Genomic DNA, 20459 nt, shown 5'->3' on the forward strand with positions numbered 1-20459 from the left:
TGAACCAAACTGTTATAATCAGTCAAATGCATTGTATTGTTACATGTATTGACCCTAGAAAGAGTAACACAGCTGTGTACTGCTTCGAATCAATGTTTTCTCTCGGTTTTAGCTTGTTTTCTCGGTTTAAGCATGTTTAGGGAAAAAACGGGTTTAAGTGTTGTCTAAACACTCCAAATTCATCCAGAATTCTTACAATTAGTCAAATGCATTGGAATGTCACACATTCTGATCGTAGAAACAGTAACAACGTTGTTTACTGATTAGAATCAATGTTTTCTCGGTTTTAGCCTGTTTCAGGACAAAATGGGTATAAGTGGTGTCTAAATACTCCAAATTCATCCCGACCTCTTATAATTAGTCAAATGCATTGGATTGCTATATATTTTGACCCTGGAAAGAGTAACATAGCTGTTTACTGCTTCGAATCAATTTTTTCTCTCGGTTTTAGCCTTTTTTCGGTTTAAGTCTGTTTTGGGATAAAACGGGTTTAAGTGTTGTCTAAACACTCAAAATTCATCCCGAACTCTTACAATTAGTTAAATGGATTAGAATGTCACACATTATGACCCTAGAAACTGTAACAAAGCTGTTTACTGCTTAGAATCAACGTTTTCTCGGCTTGAGCCTGTTTGGGGACAAAATGGGTATAAGTGGTGTCCAAACAATCCAAATTCAACTCGAACTATTGTAATTAGTCAAATGCATTGGATTGTTACATATTTTAACCGTAAAAAGAGCAACATAGCTGTTTACTCCTTCAAATCAATGTTTCTCTCGGTTTTCGCCTGTTTTCTCGGTTTAAGCCTTTTTTGGGATAAAACGGGTTTAAGCGTTATCTAAACACTCTAAATTCAACCAAACTGTTATCATTAGTCAAATGCATTGTATTGTTACATATTATGACCCTAGAAAGAGTAACATAGCTTTTGACTGCTTCAAATCAATTTTTTTTCTCGGTTTTAGCCTGTTTTCTCGGTTTAAGCCTGTTTTGGGATAAAACGGGCTTAAGTGTTGTCTAAACACTCCAAATTGAACCAAACTGTTATAATCAGTCAAATGAATTGTATTGTTACATGTATTGACCCTAGAAAGAGTAACACAGCTGTTTACTGCTTCGAATCAATGTTTTCTCTCGAATTTAGCCTGTTTTCTCGGTTTAAGCTTGTTTAGGGATAAAACGGGTTTAAGTGTTGTCTAAACACTACAAATTCATCCAGAATTCTTAGAATTAGTTAAATGCATTGGAATGTCACACATTCTGATCATAGAAACAGTAACAACGCTGTTTAGTGATTAGAATCAATGTGTTCTCGGTTTTAGCCTGTTTCAGGACAAAATGGGTATAAGTGGTGTCTAAACACTCCAAATTCATCCCGACCTCTTATAATTAGTCAAATGCATTGGATTGTTATATATTTTGACCCTGGAAAGAGTAACATAGTTGTTTACTGCTTGGAATCAATTTTTTCTCTCGGTTTTAGCCTTTTTTCGGTTTAAGTCTGTTTTGGGATAAAACGGGTTTAAGTGTTGTCTAAACACTCAAAATTCATCCCGAACTCTTACAATTAGTTAAATGGATTGGAATGTCACACATTATGACCCTAGAAACTGTAACAAAGCTGTTTACTGCTTAGAATCAACGTTTTCTCGGCTTTAGCCTCTTTCGGGACAAAATGGGTATAAGTGGTGTCCAAACAATCCAAATTCAACTCGAACTATTGTAATTAGTCAAATGCATTGGATTGTTACATATTTTAACCGTAAAAAGAGCAACATAGCTGTTTACTGCTTCAAATCAATGTTTCTCTCGGTTTTCGCCTGTTTTCTCGGGTTAAGCCTTTTTTGGGATAAAACTGGTATAAGCGTTGTCTAAACATTCTAAATTCAACCCAAACTGTTATCATTAGTCAAATGCATTGTATTTTTACATATTTTGACCCTAGAAAGAGTAACACAGCTGTTTACTGCTTCGAATCAATGTTTTCTCTCGGTTTTAGCCTGTTTTCTCGGTTTAAGCATGTTTAGGGATAAAACGGGTTTAAGTGTTGTCTAAACACTCCAAATTCATCCCGAATTCTTATAATTAGTCAAATGCATTGGAATGTCACATATTCTGATCGTAGAAACAGTAACAACGCTGTTTACTGATTAGAATCAATGTTTTCGCGGTTTTAGCCTGTTTCAGGACAAAATGGGTATAAGTGGTGTCTAAACACTCCAAGTTCATCCCGACCTCTTATAATTAGTCAAATGCATTGGGTTGCTATATATTTTGAACCTAGGAACTGTAACAAAGCTGTTTACTGCTTCAAATCAATTTTTTCTCTTGGTTTTCGCCTGTTTTCTCGGTTTAAGTCTGTTTTCAGATAAAACGGGTTTAGGTGTTGTCTAAACACTCCAAATTCATCCTGAACTCTTACAATTAGTTAAATGGATTGGAATGTCAAACATTATGAACCTAGGAACTGTAACAAAGCTGTTTACTGCTTAGAATCAACGGTTTCTCGGCTTTAGCCTCTTTCGGGACAAAATGGGTATAAGTGGTGTCCAAACAATCCAAATTCAACTCGAACTATTATAATTAGTCAAATGCATTGGATTGTTACATATTTTAACCATAAAAAGAGTAACATAGGTGTTTACTGCTTCAAATCAATGTTTCTCTCGGTTTTCGCCTGTTTTCTCGGTTTAAGCCTTTTTTGGGATAAAACTGGTTTAAGCGTTATCTAAACACTCTAAATTCAACCAAACTGTTATCATTAGTCAAATGCATTGTATTGTTACATATTATGACCCTAGAAAGAGTAACATAGCTTTTGACTGCTTCAAATCAATTTTTTTTCTCGGTTTTACCCTGTTTTCTCGGTTTAAGCCTGTTTTGGGATAAAACGGGCTTAAGTGTTGTCTAAACACTCCAAATTGAACCAAACTGTTATAATCAGTCAAATGAATTGTATTGTTACATGTATTGACCCTAGAAAGAGTAACACAGCTGTTTACTGCTTCGAATCAATGTTTTCTCTCGGTTTTAGCCTGTTTTCTCGGTTTAAGCATGTTTAGGGATAAAACGGGTTTAAGTGTTGTCTAAACACTTCAAATTCATCCAGAATTCTTAAAATTAGTCAAATGCATTGGAATGTCACACATTCTGATCGTAGAAACAGTAACAATGTTGTTTACTGATTAGAATCAATGTTTTCTCGGTTTTAGCCTATTTCAGGACAAAATGGGTATAAGTGGTGTCTAAACACTCCAAATTCATCCCGACCTCTTATAATTAGTCAAATGCATTAGATTGCTATATATTTTGACCCTGGAAAGAGTAACATAGCTGTTTACTGCTTCGAATCAATTTTTTCTCTCGGTTTTAGCCTTTTTTGGTTTCAGTCTATTTTGGGATAAAACGGGTTTAAGTGTTGTCTAAACACTCAAAATTCATCCCGAACTCTTACAATTAGTTAAATGGATTAGAATGTCACACATTATGACCATAGAAACTGTAACAAAGCTGTTTACTGCTTAGAATCAACGTTTTCTCGGCTTGAGCCTGTTTGGGGACAAAATGGGTATAAGTGGTGTCCAAACAATCCAAATTCAACTCGAACTATTGTAATTAGTCAAATGCATTGGATTGTTACATATTTTAACCGTAAAAAGAGCAACATAGCTGTTTACTGCTTCAAATCAATGTTTCTCTCGGTTTTTGCCTGTTTTCTCGGTGTTTAAGTGTTGTCTAAACACTCTAAATTCAATCCAAACTGTTATCATTAGTCAAATGCATTGTATTGTTACATATTATGACCCTAGAAACAGTAACATAGCTGTTTACTGCTTCAAATCAATTTTTTTTCTCGGTTTTAGCCTGTTTTCTCGGTTTAAGCCTGTTTTGGGAAAAACGGGCTTAAGTGTTGTCTAAACACTCCAAATTGAACCAAACGGTTATAATCAGTCAAATGCATTGTATTGTTACATGTATTGACCCTAGAAAGAGTAACACAGCTGTTTACTGCTTCGAATCAATGTTTTCTCTCGGTTTTAGCCTGTTTTCTTGGTTTAAGCATGTTTAGAGATAAAACGGGTTTAAGTGTTGTCTAAACACTCCAAATTCATCCTGAATTCTTATAATTAGTCAAATGCATTGGAATGTCACACATTCTGATTGTGGAAACAGTAACAACGCTGTTTACTGATTAGAATCAATGTTTTCTCGGTTTCAGCCTGTTTCAGGACAAAATGGGTATAAGTGGTGTCTAAACACTCCAAGTTCATCCCGACCTCTTATAATTAGTCAAATGCATTCGATTGCTATATATTTTGAACCTAGGAACTGTAACAAAGCTGTTTACTGCTTCAAATCAATTTTTTCTCTTGGTTTTCGCCTGTTTTCTCGGTTTAAGTCTGTTTTCGGATAAAACTGGTTTAGGTGTTGTCTAAACACTCCAAATTCATCCCGAACTCTTACAATTAGTCAAATGCATTGGAATGTCACACATTCTGATCATAGAAACAGTAACAACGCTGTTTACTGATTAGAATCAATGTTTTCTTGGTTTTAGCCTGTTTCAGAACAAAATGGGTATAAGTGGTGTCTAAACACTCCAAATTCATCCCGAGCTCTTATAATTAGTCAAATGCATTGGATTGCTATATATTATGACCCTGGAAAGAGTAAAATAGCTGTTTACTGTTTCGAATCAATTTTTTCTCTCGGTTTTAGCCTTTTGTCGGTTTAAGTCTGTTTTGGGATAAAACGGGTTTAAGTGTTGTCTAAACACTCAAAATTCATCCCGAACTCTTACAATTAGTTAAATGGATTAGAATGTCACACATTATGACCCTAGAAACTGTAACAAAGCTGTTTACTGCTTAGAATCAACGTTTTCTCGGCTTGACCCTGTTTGGGGACAAAATGGGTATAAGTGGTGTCCAAACAATCCAAATTCAACTCGAACTATTGTAATTAGTCAAATGCATTGGATTGTTACATATTTTAACCGTAAAAAGAGCAACATAGCTGTTTACTCCTTCAAATCAATGTTTCTCTCGGTTTTCGCCTGTTTTCTCGGTTTAAGCCTTTTTTGGGATAAAACGGGTTTAAGTGTTGTCTAAACACTCTAAATTCAACCCAAACTGTTATCATTAGTCAAATGCATTGTATTTTTACATATTATGACCCTAGAAACAGTAACATAGCTGTTTACTGCTTCAAATCAATTTTTTTTCTCGGTTTTAGCCTGTTTTCTCGGTTTAAGCCTGTTTTGGGAAAAACGGGCTTAAGTGTTGTCTAAACACTCCAAATTGAACCAAACTGTTATAATCAGTCAAATGCATTGTATTTTTACATATTTTGACCCTAGAAAGAGTAACACAGCTGTTTACTGCTTCGAATCAATGTTTTTTCTCGGTTTTAGCCTGTTTTCTCGGTTTAAGCATGTTTAGGGATAAAACGGGTTTAAGTGTTGTCTAAACACTCCAAATTCATCCTGAATTCTTATAATTAGTAAAATTCATTGGAATGTCACACATTCTGATTGTGGAAACAGTAACAACGCTGTTTACTGATTAGAATCAATGTTTTCTCGGTTTTAGCCTGTTTCAGGACAAAATGGGTATAAGTGGTGTCTAAACACTCCAAGTTCATCCCGACCTCTTATAATTAGTCAAATGCATTGGTTTGCTATATATTTTGAACCTAGGAACTGTAACAAAGCTGTTTACTGCTTCAAATCAATTTTTTCTCTCGGTTTTCGCCTGTTTTCTCGGTTTAAGTCTGTTTTCGGATAAAACGGGTTTAGGTGTTGTCTAAACACTCCAAATTCATCCCGAACTCTTACAATTAGTCAAATGCATTGGAATGTCACACATTCTGATCGTAGAAACAGTAACAACGTTGTTTACTGATTAGAATCAATGTTTTCTCGGTTTTAGCCTGTTTCAGAACAAAATGGGTATAAGTGGTGTCTAAACACTCCAAATTCATCCCGAGCTCTTATAATTAGTCAAATGCATTGGATTGCTATATATTATGACCCTGGAAAGAGTAAAATAGCTGTTTACTGTTACGAATCAATTTTTTCTCTCGGTTTTAGCCTTTTGTCGGTTTAAGTCTGTTTTCGGATAAAACGGGTTTAGGTGTTGTCTAAACACTCCAAATTCATCCCGAACTCTTACAATTAGTTAAATGGATTGGAATGTCACACATTATGACCCTAGAAACTATAACAAAGCTGTTTACTGCTTAGAATCAACGTTTTCTCGGCTTTAGCCTGTTTCGGGACAAAATGGGTATTAGTGTTGTCCAAACAATCCAAATTCAACTCGAACTATTATAATTAGTCAAATGCATTGGATTGTTACATATTTTAACCGTAAAAAGAGTAGCATAGGTGTTTACTGCTTCAAATCAATGTTTCTCTCGGTTTTCGCCTGTTTTCTCGGTTTAAGCCTTTTTTGGGATAAAACTGGTTTAAGCGTTGTCTAAACACTCTAAATTCAACCAAACTGTTATCATTAGTCAAATGCATTCTATTGTTAGATATTATGACCCTAGAATGAGTAACATAGCTTTTTACTGCTTCAAATCATTTTTTTTCTCGGTTTTACCCTGTTTTCTCGGTTTAAGCCTGTTTTGGGATAAAATGGGCTTAAGTGTTGTCTAAACACTCCAAATTGAACCAAACTGTTATAATCAGTCAAATGCATTGTATTGTTACATGTATTGACCCTAGAAAGAGTAACACAGCTGTTTACTGCTTCGAATCAATGTTTTCTCTCGGTTTTAGCCTGTTTTCTCGGTTTAAGCATGTTTAGAGATAAAACGAGTTTAAGTGTTGTCTAAACACTCCAAATTCATCCAGAATTCTTACAATTAGTTAAATGCATTGGAATGTCACACATTCTGATCATAGAAACAGTAACAACGCTGTTTAGTGATTAGAATCAATGTGTTCTCGGTTTTAGCCTGTTTCAGGACAAAATGGGTATAAGTGGTGTCTAAACACTCCAAATTCATCCCGACCTCTTATAATTAGTCAAATGCATTGAATTGTTATATATTTTGACCCTGGAAAGAGTAACATAGCTGTTTACTGCTTCAAATCAATTTTTTCTCTCGGTTTTAGCCTTTTTTGGTTTCAGTCTGTTTTGGGATAAAACGGGTTTAAGTGTTGTCTAAACACTCAAAATTCATCCCGAACTCTTACAATTAGTTAAATGGATTAGAATGTCACACATTATGACCCTAGAAACTGTAACAAAGCTGTTTACTGCTTAGAATCAACGTTTTCTCGGCTTGAGCCTGTTTGGGGACAAAATGGGTATAAGTGGTGTCCAAACAATCCAAATTCAACTCGAACTATTGTAATTAGTCAAATGCATTGGATTGTTACATATTTTAACCGTAAAAAGAGCAACATAGCTGTTTACTGCTTCAAATCAATGTTTCTCTCGGTTTTTGCCTGTTTTCTCGGTTTAAGCCTTTTTTGGGATAAAACGGGTTTAAGTGTTGTCTAAACACTCTAAATTCAATCCAAACTGTTATCATTAGTCAAATGCATTGTATTGTTACATATTATGACCCTAGAAACAGTAACATAGCTGTTTACTGCTTCAAATCAATTTTTTTTCTCGGTTTTAGCCTGTTTTCTCGGTTTAAGCCTGTTTTGGGAAAAACAGGCTTAAGTGTTGTCTAAACACTCCAAATTGAACCAAACTGTTATAATCAGTCAAATGCATTGTATTTTTACATATTTTGACCCTAGAAAGAGTAACACAGCTGTTTACTGCTTCGAATCAATGTTTTTTCTCGGTTTTAGCCTGTTTTCTCGGTTTAAGCATGTTTAGGGATAAAACGGGTTTAAGTGTTGTCTAAACACTCCAAATTCATCCTGAATTCTTATAATTAGTAAAATTCATTGGAATGTCACACATTCTGATTGTGGAAACAGTAACAACGCTGTTTACTGATTAGAATCAATGTTTTCTCGGTTTTAGCCTGTTTCAGGACAAAATGGGTATAAGTGGTGTCTAAACACTCCAAGTTCATCCCGACCTCTTATAATTAGTCAAATGCATTGGATTGCTATATATTTTGAACCTAGGAACTGTAACAAAGCTGTTTACTGCTTCAAATCAATTTTTTCTCTCGGTTTTCGCCTGTTTTCTCGGTTTAAGTCTGTTTTCGGATAAAACGGGTTTAGGTGTTGTCTAAACACTCCAAATTCATCCCGAACTCTTACAATTAGTCAAATGCATTGGAATGTCACACATTCTGATCGTAGAAACAGTAACAACGTTGTTTACTGATTAGAATCAATGTTTTCTCGGTTTTAGCCTGTTTCAGAACAAAATGGGTATAAGTGGTGTCTAAACACTCCAAATTCATCCCGAGCTCTTATAATTAGTCAAATGCATTGGATTGCTATATATTATGACCCTGGAAAGAGTAAAATAGCTGTTTACTGTTTCGAATCAATTTTTTCTCTCGGTTTTAGCCTTTTGTCGGTTTAAGTCTGTTTTCGGATAAAACGGGTTTAGGTGTTGTCTAAACACTCCAAATTCATCCCGAACTCTTACAATTAGTTAAATGGATTGGAATGTCACACATTATGACCCTAGAAACTATAACAAAGCTGTTTACTGCTTAGACTCAACGTTTTCTCCGCTTGAGCCTGTTTGGGGACAAAATGGGTATAAGTGGTGTCCAAACAATCCAAATTCAACTCAAACTCTTATAATTAGTCAAACGAATTGGATTGTTACATATTTTAACCGCAAAAAGAGCAACATAGCTGTTTATTGCTTCAAATCAATGTTTCTCTCGGTTTTCGCCTGTTTTCTCGGTTTAAGCCTTTTTTGGGATAAAACGGGTTTAAGTGTTGTCTGAACACTCTAAATTCAACCCAAACTGTTATAAATAGTCAAATGCATTGTATTGTTACATATTTTGACCCTATAAAGATTAACATATCTGTTTACTGCTTCAAATCAATGTTTCTCTCGGTTTTAGCCTGTTTTCTCGGTTTAAGCATGTTTTGGGATAAAACGGGTTTAAGTGTTGTCTAAACACTCCAAATTCATCCCGAATTATTACAATTAGTCAAATGCATTGGAATTTTACATGTATTGACCCTAGAAAGAGTAACACAGCTGTTTACTGCTTCGAATCAATGTTTTCTCTCGGTTTTAGCCTGTTTTCTCGGTTTCAGCATGTTTTGGGATAAAACGGGTTTAAGTGTTGTCTAAACACTCCAAATTCATCCCGAATTCTTACAATTATTCAAATGCATTGGAATGTCACACATTCTGATCCTAGAAACAGTAACAACGCTGTTTACTGCTTAGAATGAATGTTTTCTCGGTTTTAGCCTGTTTCAGGACAAAATGGGTATAAGTGGTGTCTAAACACTCCAAATTCATCCCGACCTCTTATAATTAGTCAAATGCATTGGATTGTTATATATTTTGACCCTGGAAAGATTAACATAGCTGTTTACTGCTTCGAATCAATTTTTTCTCTCGGTTTTAGCCTATCTTCGGTTTAAGCCAATTTTGGGATAAAACGGGTTTAAGTGTTGTCTAAACACTCCAAATTCATCCTGAACTCTTACAATGAGTTAAATCGATTGGAATTTCACACATTATGACGCTAAAAACTGTAACAAAGCTGTTTACTGCTTAGAATCAACGTTTTCTCGGCTTTAGCCTGTTTCGGGACAAAATGGGTATAAGTGGTGTCCAAGCAATCCAAATTCAACTCGAACTCTTATAATTATTTAAATGCATTGGATTGTTACATATTTTAACCGTAAAAAGAGTAACATAGCTGTTTACTGCTTCAAATCAATGTTTCTCTCTGTTTTCGCCTGTTTTCTCGGTTTAAGCCTTTTTTGGGATAAAACGGGTTTAAGCATTGTCTAAACACTCTAAATTCAACCCAAACTGTTATAATTAGTCAAATGCATTATATTGCTACATATTTTGACCCTAAAAAGAGTATCATAGCTGTTTACTGCTGTAAATCAATGTTTCTCTCGGTTTTAGCCTGTTTTCTTGGTTTAAGCCTGTTTTGGGATAAAACGGGTTTAAGTGTTGTCTAAACACTCCAAATTGAACCCAAACTGTTATAATCTGTCAAATTCATTGTATTGACCATAGAAATAGCAACACAGCTGGTTACTGCTTCGAATCAATGTTTTCTCTCGGTTTTAGCATGTTTTCTCGGTTTAAGCATGTTTTGGGATAAAACGGGTTTAAGTGTTGTCTAAACACTCCAAATTCATCCTGAATTCTTACATTTAGTGAAATGCATTGGAATGTCTCACATTCTGATCCTAGAAACAGTAACAATGCTGTTTACTGCTTAGAATCAATGTTTTCTCGGTTTTAGCCTGTTTCAGGACAAAATAGGTATAACTGGTGTCTAAACACTCCAAATTCATCCTGAACTCTTATAATTAGTCAAATGCATTGGATTGTTATATATTTTGACCCTGGAAAGATAAACATAGCTGTTTACTGCTTTGAATCAATTTTTTCTCTAGGTTTTAGCGTATTTTCAGTTTAAGCCTGTTTTGGGATAAAACGGGTTTAAGTGTTGTCTAAACACCCAAAATTCATCCCGAACTCTTACAAATAGTTAAATGGATTGGAATGTCACATATTATGACCCTAGAAATTGTAACAAAGCTGTTTACTGCTTAGAATCAACGTTTTCTCGGCTTGAGCCTGTTTCAGGACAAAATGGGTATAAGTGGTGTCCAAACAATCCAAATTCAACTCGAACTCTTATAATTAGTCAAATGAATTGGATTGTTATATATTTTTACCGTAAAAAGAGTAACATAGCTGTTTACTGCTTCAAATCAATGTTTCTGTCGGTTTAAGCCTTTTTTGGGATAAAACGGGTTTAAGTGTTGTTTGAACACTCTAAATTCAACCCAAACTGTTATAATTAGTCAAATGAATTGTATTGTTACATATTTTTACCCTAGAAAGAGTATCATAGCTGTTTACTGCTTCAAATCAATGTTTCTCTCGTATTTTGCCTGTTTTCTTGGTTTAAGCCTGTTTTGGGATAAAACGGGTTTAAGTGTTGTCTAAACACTCCAAATTGAACCCAAACTGTTATAATCAGTCAAATGCATTGTATTGACCCTAGAAAGAGTAACACAGCTGTTTACTGCTTCGAATCAATGTTTTCTCTCGGTTTTAGCATGTTTTCTCGGTTTAAGCATGTTTTGGGATAAAACGGGTTTAAGTGTTGTCTGAACACTCTAAATTCAACCCAAACTGTTATAATTAGTCAAATGCATTGTATTGTTACATATTTTGACCCTATAAAGATTAACATATCTGTTTACTGCTTCAAATCAATCTTTCTCTCGGTTTTAGCCTGTTTTCTCGGTTTAAGCATGTTTTGGGATAAAACGGGTTTAAGTGTTGTCTAAACACTCCAAATTCATCCCGAATTATTACAATTAGTCAAATGCATTGGAATTTTACATGTATTGACCCTAGAAAGAGTAACACAGCTGTTTAGTGCTTCGAATCAATGTTTTCTCTCGGTTTTAGCCTGTTTTCTCGGTTTCAGCATGTTTTGGGATAAAACGGGTTTAAGTGTTGTCTAAACACTCCAAATTCATCCAGAATTCTTACAATTATTCAAATGCATTGGAATGTCACACATTCTGATCCTAGAAACAGTAACAACGCTGTTTACTGCTTAGAATGAATGTTTTCTCGGTTTTAGCCTGTTTCAGGACAAAATGGGTATAAGTGGTGTCTAAACACTCCAAATTCATTCCGACCTCTTATAATTAGTCAAATGCATTGGATTGTTATATATTTTGACCCTGGAAAGATTAACATAGCTGTTTACTGCTTCGAATCAATTTTTTCTCTCGGTTTTAGCCTATCTTCGGTTTAAGCCAATTTTGGGATAAAACGGGTTTAAGTGTTGTCTAAACACTCCAAATTCATCCTGAACTCTTACAATGAGTTAAATCGATTGGAATTTCACACATTATGACGCTAAAAACTGTAACAAAGCTGTTTACTGCTTAGAATCAACGTTTTCTCGGCTTTAGCCTGTTTCGGGACAAAATGGGTATAAGTGGTGTCCAAGCAATCCAAATTCAACTCGAACTCTTATAATTATTTAAATGCATTGGATTGTTACATATTTTAACCGTAAAAAGAGTAACATAGCTGTTTACTGCTTCAAATCAATGTTTCTCTCTGTTTTCGCCTGTTTTCTCGGTTTAAGCCTTTTTGGGATAAAACGGGTTTAAGCATTGTCTAAACACTCTAAATTCAACCCAAACTGTTATAATTAGTCAAATGCATTATATTGCTACATATTTTGACCCTAAAAAGAGTATCATAGCTGTTTACTGCTGTAAATCAATGTTTCTCTCGGTTTTAGCCTGTTTTCTTGGTTTAAGCCTGTTTTGGGATAAAACGGGTTTAAGTGTTGTCTAAACACTCCAAATTGAACCCAAACTGTTATAATCTGTCAAATTCATTGTATTGACCATAGAAATAGCAACACAGCTGGTTACTGCTTCGAATCAATGTTTTCTCTCGGTTTTAGCATGTTTTCTCGGTTTAAGCATGTTTTGGGATAAAACGGGTTTAAGTGTTGTCTAAACACTCCAAATTCATCCTGAATTCTTACATTTAGTGAAATGCATTGGAATGTCTCACATTCTGATCCTAGAAACAGTAACAATGCTGTTTACTGCTTAGAATCAATGTTTTCTCGGTTTTAGCCTGTTTCAGGACAAAATGGGTATAACTGGTGTCTAAACACTCCAAATTCATCCTGAACTCTTATAATTAGTCAAAAGCATTGGATTGTTATATATTTTGACCCTGGAAAGATAAACATAGCTGTTTACTGCTTTGAATCAATTTTTCTCTAGGTTTTAGCGTATTTTCAGTTTAAGCCTGTTTTGGGATAAAACGGGTTTAAGTGTTGTCTAAACACCCAAAATTCATCCCGAACTCTTACAAATAGTTAAATGGATTGGAATGTCACATATTATAACCCTAGAAATTGTAACAAAGCTGTTTACTGCTTAGAATCAACGTTTTCTCGGCTTGAGCCTATTTCAGGACAAAATGGGTATAAGTGGTGTCCAAACAATCCAAATTCAACTCGAACTCTTATAATTAGTCAAATGAATTGGATTGTTATATATTTTTACCGTAAAAAGAGTAACATAGCTGTTTACTGCTTCAAATCAATGTTTCTGTCGGTTTAAGCCTTTTTTGGGATAAAACGGGTTTAAGTGTTGTTTGAACACTCTAAATTCAACCCAAACTGTTATAATTAGTCAAATGCATTGTATTGTTACATATTTTTACCCTAGAAAGAGTATCATAGCTGTTTACTGCTTCAAATCAATGTTTCTGTCGTATTTTGCCTGTTTTCTTGGTTTAAGCCTGTTTTGGGATAAAACGGGTTTAAGTGTTGTCTAAACACTCCAAATTGAACCCAAACTGTTATAATCAGTCAAATGCATTGTATTGACCCTAGAAAGAGTAACACAGCTGTTTACTGCTTCGAATCAATGTTTTCTCTCGGTTTTAGCATGTTTTCTCGGTTTAAGCATGTTTTGGGATAAAACGGGTTTAAGTGTTGTCTAAACACTCCAAATTCATCCTGAATTCTTACAATTAGTGGAATGAATTGGAATGTCACACATTCTGATCCTAGAAACAGTAACAAAGGTGTTTACTGCTTAGAATCAATGTTTTATCGGTTTTAGCCTATTTTAGGACAAAATGGGTATAACTGGTGTCTAAACACTCCAAGTTCATCTTGACCTCTTATAATTAGTCAAATGCATTGGATTGTTATATATTTTGACCCTAGAAAGATAAACATAGCTTTTTACTGCTATGAATCAATTTTTTCTCTCGGTTTTAGCCTATTTTCAGTTTAAGCCTGTTTTGGAACAAAACGGGTTTAAGTGTTGTCAAAACACTCAAAATTCATCCCGAACTCTTACAATTAGTTAAATGGATTGGAATGTCACACATTATGACCCTAGAAACTGTAACAAAGCTGTTTACTGCTTAGAATCAACGTTTTCTCGGCTTTAGCCTGTTTCGGGACAAAACACTACAAGAAAACAGCCCATTCCTGACTACAGTAAGAGTCGTTAAGTAATCGCTAATTTGCTGTTTACGACTCAGTTACGGCTAAAACGTGTAGTCGTAAATCCTTAGTCGGTAAAAGAATTAGTCGTGAAAATAGTCGTTATTTCACGACTACTGTACGACAAAATTCCGTAGTCGTAAACATAGTCGTAACAGAGTCGTAAATAATTACGACTACGATACGACAGAGTTACGATTAACCAGCAGTTATTTAGGCAGTTGTAAAGGAGTCGTAGTGTAGTCGTAACATTTGAAGACTCGGTTACGATGGATTTACGACTAATCATGATATACAGTAATTTTGCTTGTAGTCGTAACGTAGTCGTAACATGCTTATTGATTTACGACTATTTGGCTACTATTCTAAACAAATTAATAATGTAATTTTAATTTGTTTAGCGACTAATGTTTTGTGGAAAACAAATTTATAAATGTTTTAAATTGAAATTGGTACCTGTTTCTCAAAATATTATGAAACCAATATTGTAAATGGAACAAAAACAAGATTAAGACAATAAAGTCATATTAACCATGATTTATAATACAAACCAAAAGACCAAGTTTCTCACAAGACAAATATACAAACCAAAAGAGACAAATGCATACCAAGTATACATGTGTCTCAACAAAAGAGACAAGTTCAACAAAAGAGACAAGCTCAACAAAAGAGACAAGCTAATTAGTTTGGTCTATGAAATTGTAGGTGAGAAGTTAACCTAAAAAGCATCACTGTTTGAAGATGGAGAAGGAACCGGATTTGAAGGTGGATCTGTTGCAGGAAGTGTGGTTGAGAGTGGCTCTGTGGTTGCTTCAGCTGATTGAGTCTTCATAAACTCTATAAAGGCAGGGTAAGTTTTGCGCAGGTACTTGTCGACTAAGGACAAATGCTCTAACTTGTCCTTCTGCTCAGCCACAGCTTGGAAATGTAGTGCTTCACGGGCAGCAAGCTCTGCATCACGAGCAGCAACCTCTGCATCACGAGCAGCAACCTCTGCATCACGACGAGAATTATAAGCAGCCTGCTCTTCGATTTGACGTTGAGTTTCCCTCATTTGCTCTTGCAATGACTGAAACATTGCAGACTCTTGTTGTTGGTTTTCCTTGCCATTGAGAAGAGGTTGAAGAGTATGCTTAAGACTTCCAACTCCATACAGGTTTCCTCGTGAATCTTTCTGAGTAGACTACAAGAAAACAAAGAGAAAAACACTACATAAAGAGGCTGTAGAAATCGAAAGATAATTCAATGTGGGTTGTGAAAAGTGATATTTACCTGAATAAAGATGTTTGTGTAATCATCTGCTGTGAGCTCTGGAGGCTGTGAAGTATGTTCCCCAAGGTCGGACAACTTCTGCTGCAAGTTCTTCTCATAATTGAGAGAGATTTGCTCCGCCTTCCGGTCAACATAAGTACCATCTGGCTTGGTATGTGTCTTAATAAAAACCTCACCAAGACTAACCGGTCTTCCCAATTCCCTTTCCTGCAATGTTACAAAAGAATCAAGAGTTATGACATCATTTAAAGCTCCAAATGTAAAGAAAAACAAAATTTATGGGTATATAAAAGTTACTAACCATTTCGGTATGGATTTGTTGATAAGACTTTGGCCCTGATAAGTGGACGTGAGGACCAAGACCACCACGATCAGACATACGAGATTTAGAGTAGGTGAGACTCCTTTGTTGTGCTTCTTCAGTCTCCCAATAATCAACCATTGTTTGCCAAATAGTATCTCTGATCCATTTTGGTCGCTCTCCACTAGTCTTGGCATTGCAAATCATGTCTTTCATCCGGCGTTGGCAGATGAGCTCGAAAAACTGTTGAACTGTCCCAGTAATTAAAGGATCCCATGTGTGTGTTTTCTACATAGCAAAGACGGTGGAGCGTCTTGTAGTGGAGGATCAGCTGGAGACCGTCGCGGATTGTTTTGGACATCCTCTCACGAAAGAGGCTGTTGAGTCTGACGTTGTTGGTTCACCGAGGTCTGGAAAAGAGTCTGTGGCGGTAGATAGTTGCGGATCTGTGGTGCTCCTGACGGTGAGGGTCTCGGGAAAACGTGGTCTTGCTCTTGGGGTGTTTGAGGATGGGGCCAATCTGCTGCCGGCGTAAAGTTGTATTGTGGCGGTAGAGGGTTTGGTCTTCTCGCTTCCTTGATGGGGGTCGACCCTTCGGTTCTTTGGAAGAAATTACGGTCCATCTTCCTCTTTCTTCCTCGCTTAACTGGAGCTTTGGTCGGAGCCTTAGTTGCAGACTTCGTTACAGATTGTGTTGGAGCCATCGTGAAGAAGAGAATCGGGAGACAGATGAGAAAGACAGACAGAGAAGAGAAAGCAAATCGGGATTCAGAAGAGAAATCGGGAAGAGGAGAGTTTCGAAGAGTTATCGAAGAGGAGAGTTTCGGAGTTATCGAAGAGAAGAGAAGAGGAAAGTTTCGGATTAGGGATTTTTGTTTTGGTTTTGGGGGAGAAATTAGGGGAAAATCGAATTTTTTTTGGTTTTGGGGGAAATAATTTTGGTTTAGGGGGAAATTATTTTGGTTTCCCGGGTTTATTTGGGTTGAGATTAATTAATTCATATTTTTTTAATTTAGTCGCTAATTAGTCCCTAATTTGTCGCTAATTAGTCACAATAATTAAACTAAAACTTTAATATTTAGAAACTAAATATTAGTCATAATTAAACTAAAAGTTTAATATTTTGAAACTAAAAGTTCAATATTTTGAAACTAATTTGTCATAATTTACAATTTAATATAAACACATAATTATTTATTTTAATAGAAACATAATTATTAATAATATTTGATACAAGCATAATTATCCAAATTGATACAAATATTTTACACAAGCATAATTAGTTAGGAGGATCTTCGTCTTCATCTACTTCATCGTCTGAAGATGATAAATTACATTGAAATTCATCTTCTGGTTCTGCATCTTCGACATCATAATCAAGATTTATTGGTTCATTTATTTCTTCTAAATTATCGAAAACCAGATCTTCAATAGTAGTCACCAAGACAGCATCATCATTTTCTGTTTGCAAAAGAGTCGGTTCTTTGTTCTCATATTCTCCTGCAATGTTTCCCCTCGGATTAACTTTTAAAACATTGAGCCATTCCTTCCTTGGCTTCTTTGTGTATGGATAGGGAATATAGCAAACTTGATGCGCCTGGGAGGCTGTTTAGGAATATCAACACAAATATGAGTTACGCATATATATATTATCGACATTAAAAAATAATATACATATATATATATATACGTACCTAGAATAAATGGTTCGTATTTATTATATTTTCTCGATGATAGAACGTCTACAACGCCACCATTGCTCATTCGAGTGCCTCTACCCATAACAGGGTCATACCACTTACACTTAAAAAGTGTGATTCTCAAATTGACCATCCCCTCATACTCGAGTTCTATATATTCAGTTAAAGTCCCGTAGAAATCCGCTGCATCGGATGCATCAGTGTAATTTTAACCTTTAACACAGACTCCATAGTTACAAGTCTTTCGTCCAACACCATGATCACGTGTATGAAATAAGTAGCCTCTTGTAAAATACATTGGCCATGTTTTGACCTTGTTCAAAGGTCCATGCACTATCTCTTGAACCCAAGTAGGAAATGGATTTGTGGCGTTCCAGTAAGAAATCTGCATTTTAGTCACAATATTATACTAGAATTATTTATAATATATAATAAAAATATTTTTAATAAGGATTATATAAAGACATACATAATCTTTAACCCATAAATGATCTTCGTCAGCTCTTTTGGTGGAGAGTTCTTTTTCTGAGAGTCCCGGATATTTTGCACCAATAAAATCCTTGAACATACTATATATACAAGACCAACACAAATATATGAGATTTTTTTTGTGTGGATTATATATATAATATTTATTTTACGTAATCGATATAAACTTAATTATACCTCTCAATTGGCTGAAAATAGTCACAATTTCGTAATACATATGCATGTGCGCATTGATAGTCTCTTTCAGACAGCCATACTTTATTCATTTCTCCACTTGGACGGCCGATGTGAGTAAATATAGGAGGTACTCCAGGGACATGATATTCATGGGCTTCACCTTGATCAAATCGTGTTAACCTGACCAAATGAGTAAAGTAAATGACTTTCAAATTAATGATAACAGTTTTATCTACCTTGATTGATTTTAGAATTTACCTTGATTTTGTTTGTATATTTGCGGCGAAGTAGTGCTCTGAGAAATAAGCAATCTCGTCATTGATATAATATTCAACAATTGATCCGGATGCATATCTTTTGTTCTTTGCTTTTCCTTTCAATTTTTTAAAAAACCTTTCAAAAGGATACATCCACCTATATTGGACAGGGCCTCCTAATTCAGCTTCGTAAGGGAGATGAATAAGCAGATGCTCCATCACGTCGAAAAATGATGGTGAAAAGATCTTTTCCAAATTGCATAGGATCTGAATTATGTTCTGTTTTAGAATTTGAATGCGACTTTTATGCAAATTTCTCGCACATAGGTCCCGGAAAAATGCTCCAAGCCCTACAATATACAATGCAAAATATTAGGGTTAATTACTTTGAAATTACTATTAAATGACTTAAAAAATATAGGTATATATATGAAATTAATTAATACCTGATAATGCAAGGTGGACGTTCCAGTCTAGGAGTTCTGCAAAGATAAATGGAAGTAGTCGTTCCATAAAAACACGGCAGTCATGACTCTTCATGCCTGAAAACTTTCCATTTTCCATATCAACACAACTAGCTAGGTCTGACGAATAGCCATCAGGAAATCTCACCGAATGTTTGACACATTCTAGTAAACTTGTTCTCGCTTCTTCTGTCAAAGTGTAGGGTGGGAAAGGAGCTTTACCATCACTATCAATATGTAGTTGTGGCCGAAAACAAAATTTTTGTATATCCAATCTTGACATGATGTTGTCTTTTGATTTACCCTTCACACTCATAAGAGTATACATGATGTTATCCAAAACGTTCTTCTCTATATGCATCACATCAATATTGTGTCGAAGATTGAGGTCCCTCCAGTAAGGCAGCTCCCATAAGATGCTTAACTTATGCCAGTTGTGTTGCTTCCCATAGCCAGCAGACTTCTTTTCATGACCATTTCCACCAACGTCCTTGGTTTTTGGTGGTTTTACTTCAGCCAACCGCTCATAATAAACTTGCTCACCGGTCACCGACTGAGGTGCATACTCTCTCGAAGCATCTTTTCCCTTGAGGAAGTCTTTCTTATTCCTCCTTAATGGATGACCGTGAGGAAAAAATCTTCGATGACAATCAAACCAACACACCTTCCTTCCATTAGGGAGATAAAACAACTTTGTATCTTCCATGCAAACTGGACAAGACAATTTTCCATGGGTTGTCCATCCTGATAACATGCCATATGCCGGAAAGTCACTTATCGTCCACATTAGCGCTGCCTTTAGATTAAAATTTTCATTCAAGGAAACATCGTATGCATCGACTCCAGTAGACCACAACTCTTTTAACTCCTCAATCAAAGGTTGGAGGAAGATATCCAGACTAGCTCGCGGATGATTTGGCCTAGAATTCAAAATTGTAAGAAACAAGAACTCTTCGTTCATGCACATACTAGGGGGTAGATTGTATGGAGTCAAGATCACAGGCCACAATGAATGATTACGAGACACGCCAAACGGATTGAACCCATCAGTGCATAATCCAAGATAAACGTTACGGGGTTCTTCTGCAAATCGAGGATTTTGTTCTTGAAAATATTTCCACTCCGCCGCATCTGAAGGATGACACATTTCTCCCTCCTTAGATTTGTGCTCAGCATGCCATCTCATCGCCGCCACAGTCTTGTGGCTCCGGTACATCCTCTTCAATCTATCAGCAATAGGTAGATACCACATACGACTGTATGGTACTTTGGTTCTACGTCGAGGATCCTTTGTCTTCCATCTTTGGGCACCACAAAACAGACAAGTCTTTTCCTTTTCGTCATCTTTCCAGAATATCATACAATTGTTAATACAAACATCAATTGTATAATATGGGAGACCTAAATTGCGCATTAATTTTTCCGTCTCGTAATGTGAACCCGTTGCCTGGTATCCTTCTGGTAAATACTCATTCAACATTTCGCACACCGAATCCACTAACTTTTCACTCATATTATACTCCGCCTTATTTTGCATGACTCGAGCAGCTAACGATAATTGTGAGTGACCTTCATGGCAACCATCGTATAATGGATTTTTTTGCGCCTTCTAACAAGTCGTAGAATTTCTTT

The 20459-nt window shown here is 35.7% G+C and overlaps 2 protein-coding genes across 2 annotated transcripts; both read right to left on the reverse strand.

Moving 5' to 3' along the window:
- Window positions 1–14885: 14885 nt before the first annotated feature.
- Window positions 14886–15881, reverse strand: LOC109131640 (uncharacterized). Its single transcript, XM_087512238.1, has 4 exons — window positions 15741–15881; window positions 15440–15646; window positions 15173–15350; window positions 14886–15118 (listed from the first exon to the last, which is right to left on the reverse strand). Exons 1-4 carry the CDS (start codon window positions 15879–15881, stop codon window positions 14886–14888), a joined length of 759 nt encoding a protein of 252 aa, XP_087368364.1.
- A 1138-nt stretch (window positions 15882–17019) lies between these two features.
- On the reverse strand, window positions 17020–20241 carry LOC147950116 (uncharacterized). The gene is made up of 7 exons (XM_087512242.1): window positions 18810–20241; window positions 18515–18713; window positions 18107–18286; window positions 17910–18009; window positions 17678–17825; window positions 17543–17623; window positions 17020–17345 (listed from the first exon to the last, which is right to left on the reverse strand). Exons 1-7 carry the CDS (start codon window positions 20239–20241, stop codon window positions 17020–17022), a joined length of 2466 nt encoding a protein of 821 aa, XP_087368368.1.
- Window positions 20242–20459: the final 218 nt, after the last annotated feature.

This window comes from Camelina sativa, chromosome 1 (genome assembly GCF_030686135.1).
Source record: "Camelina sativa cultivar CO46 ecotype springtype chromosome 1, ASM3068613v1".
Classification (NCBI taxonomy): domain Eukaryota; kingdom Viridiplantae; phylum Streptophyta; class Magnoliopsida; order Brassicales; family Brassicaceae; genus Camelina; species Camelina sativa.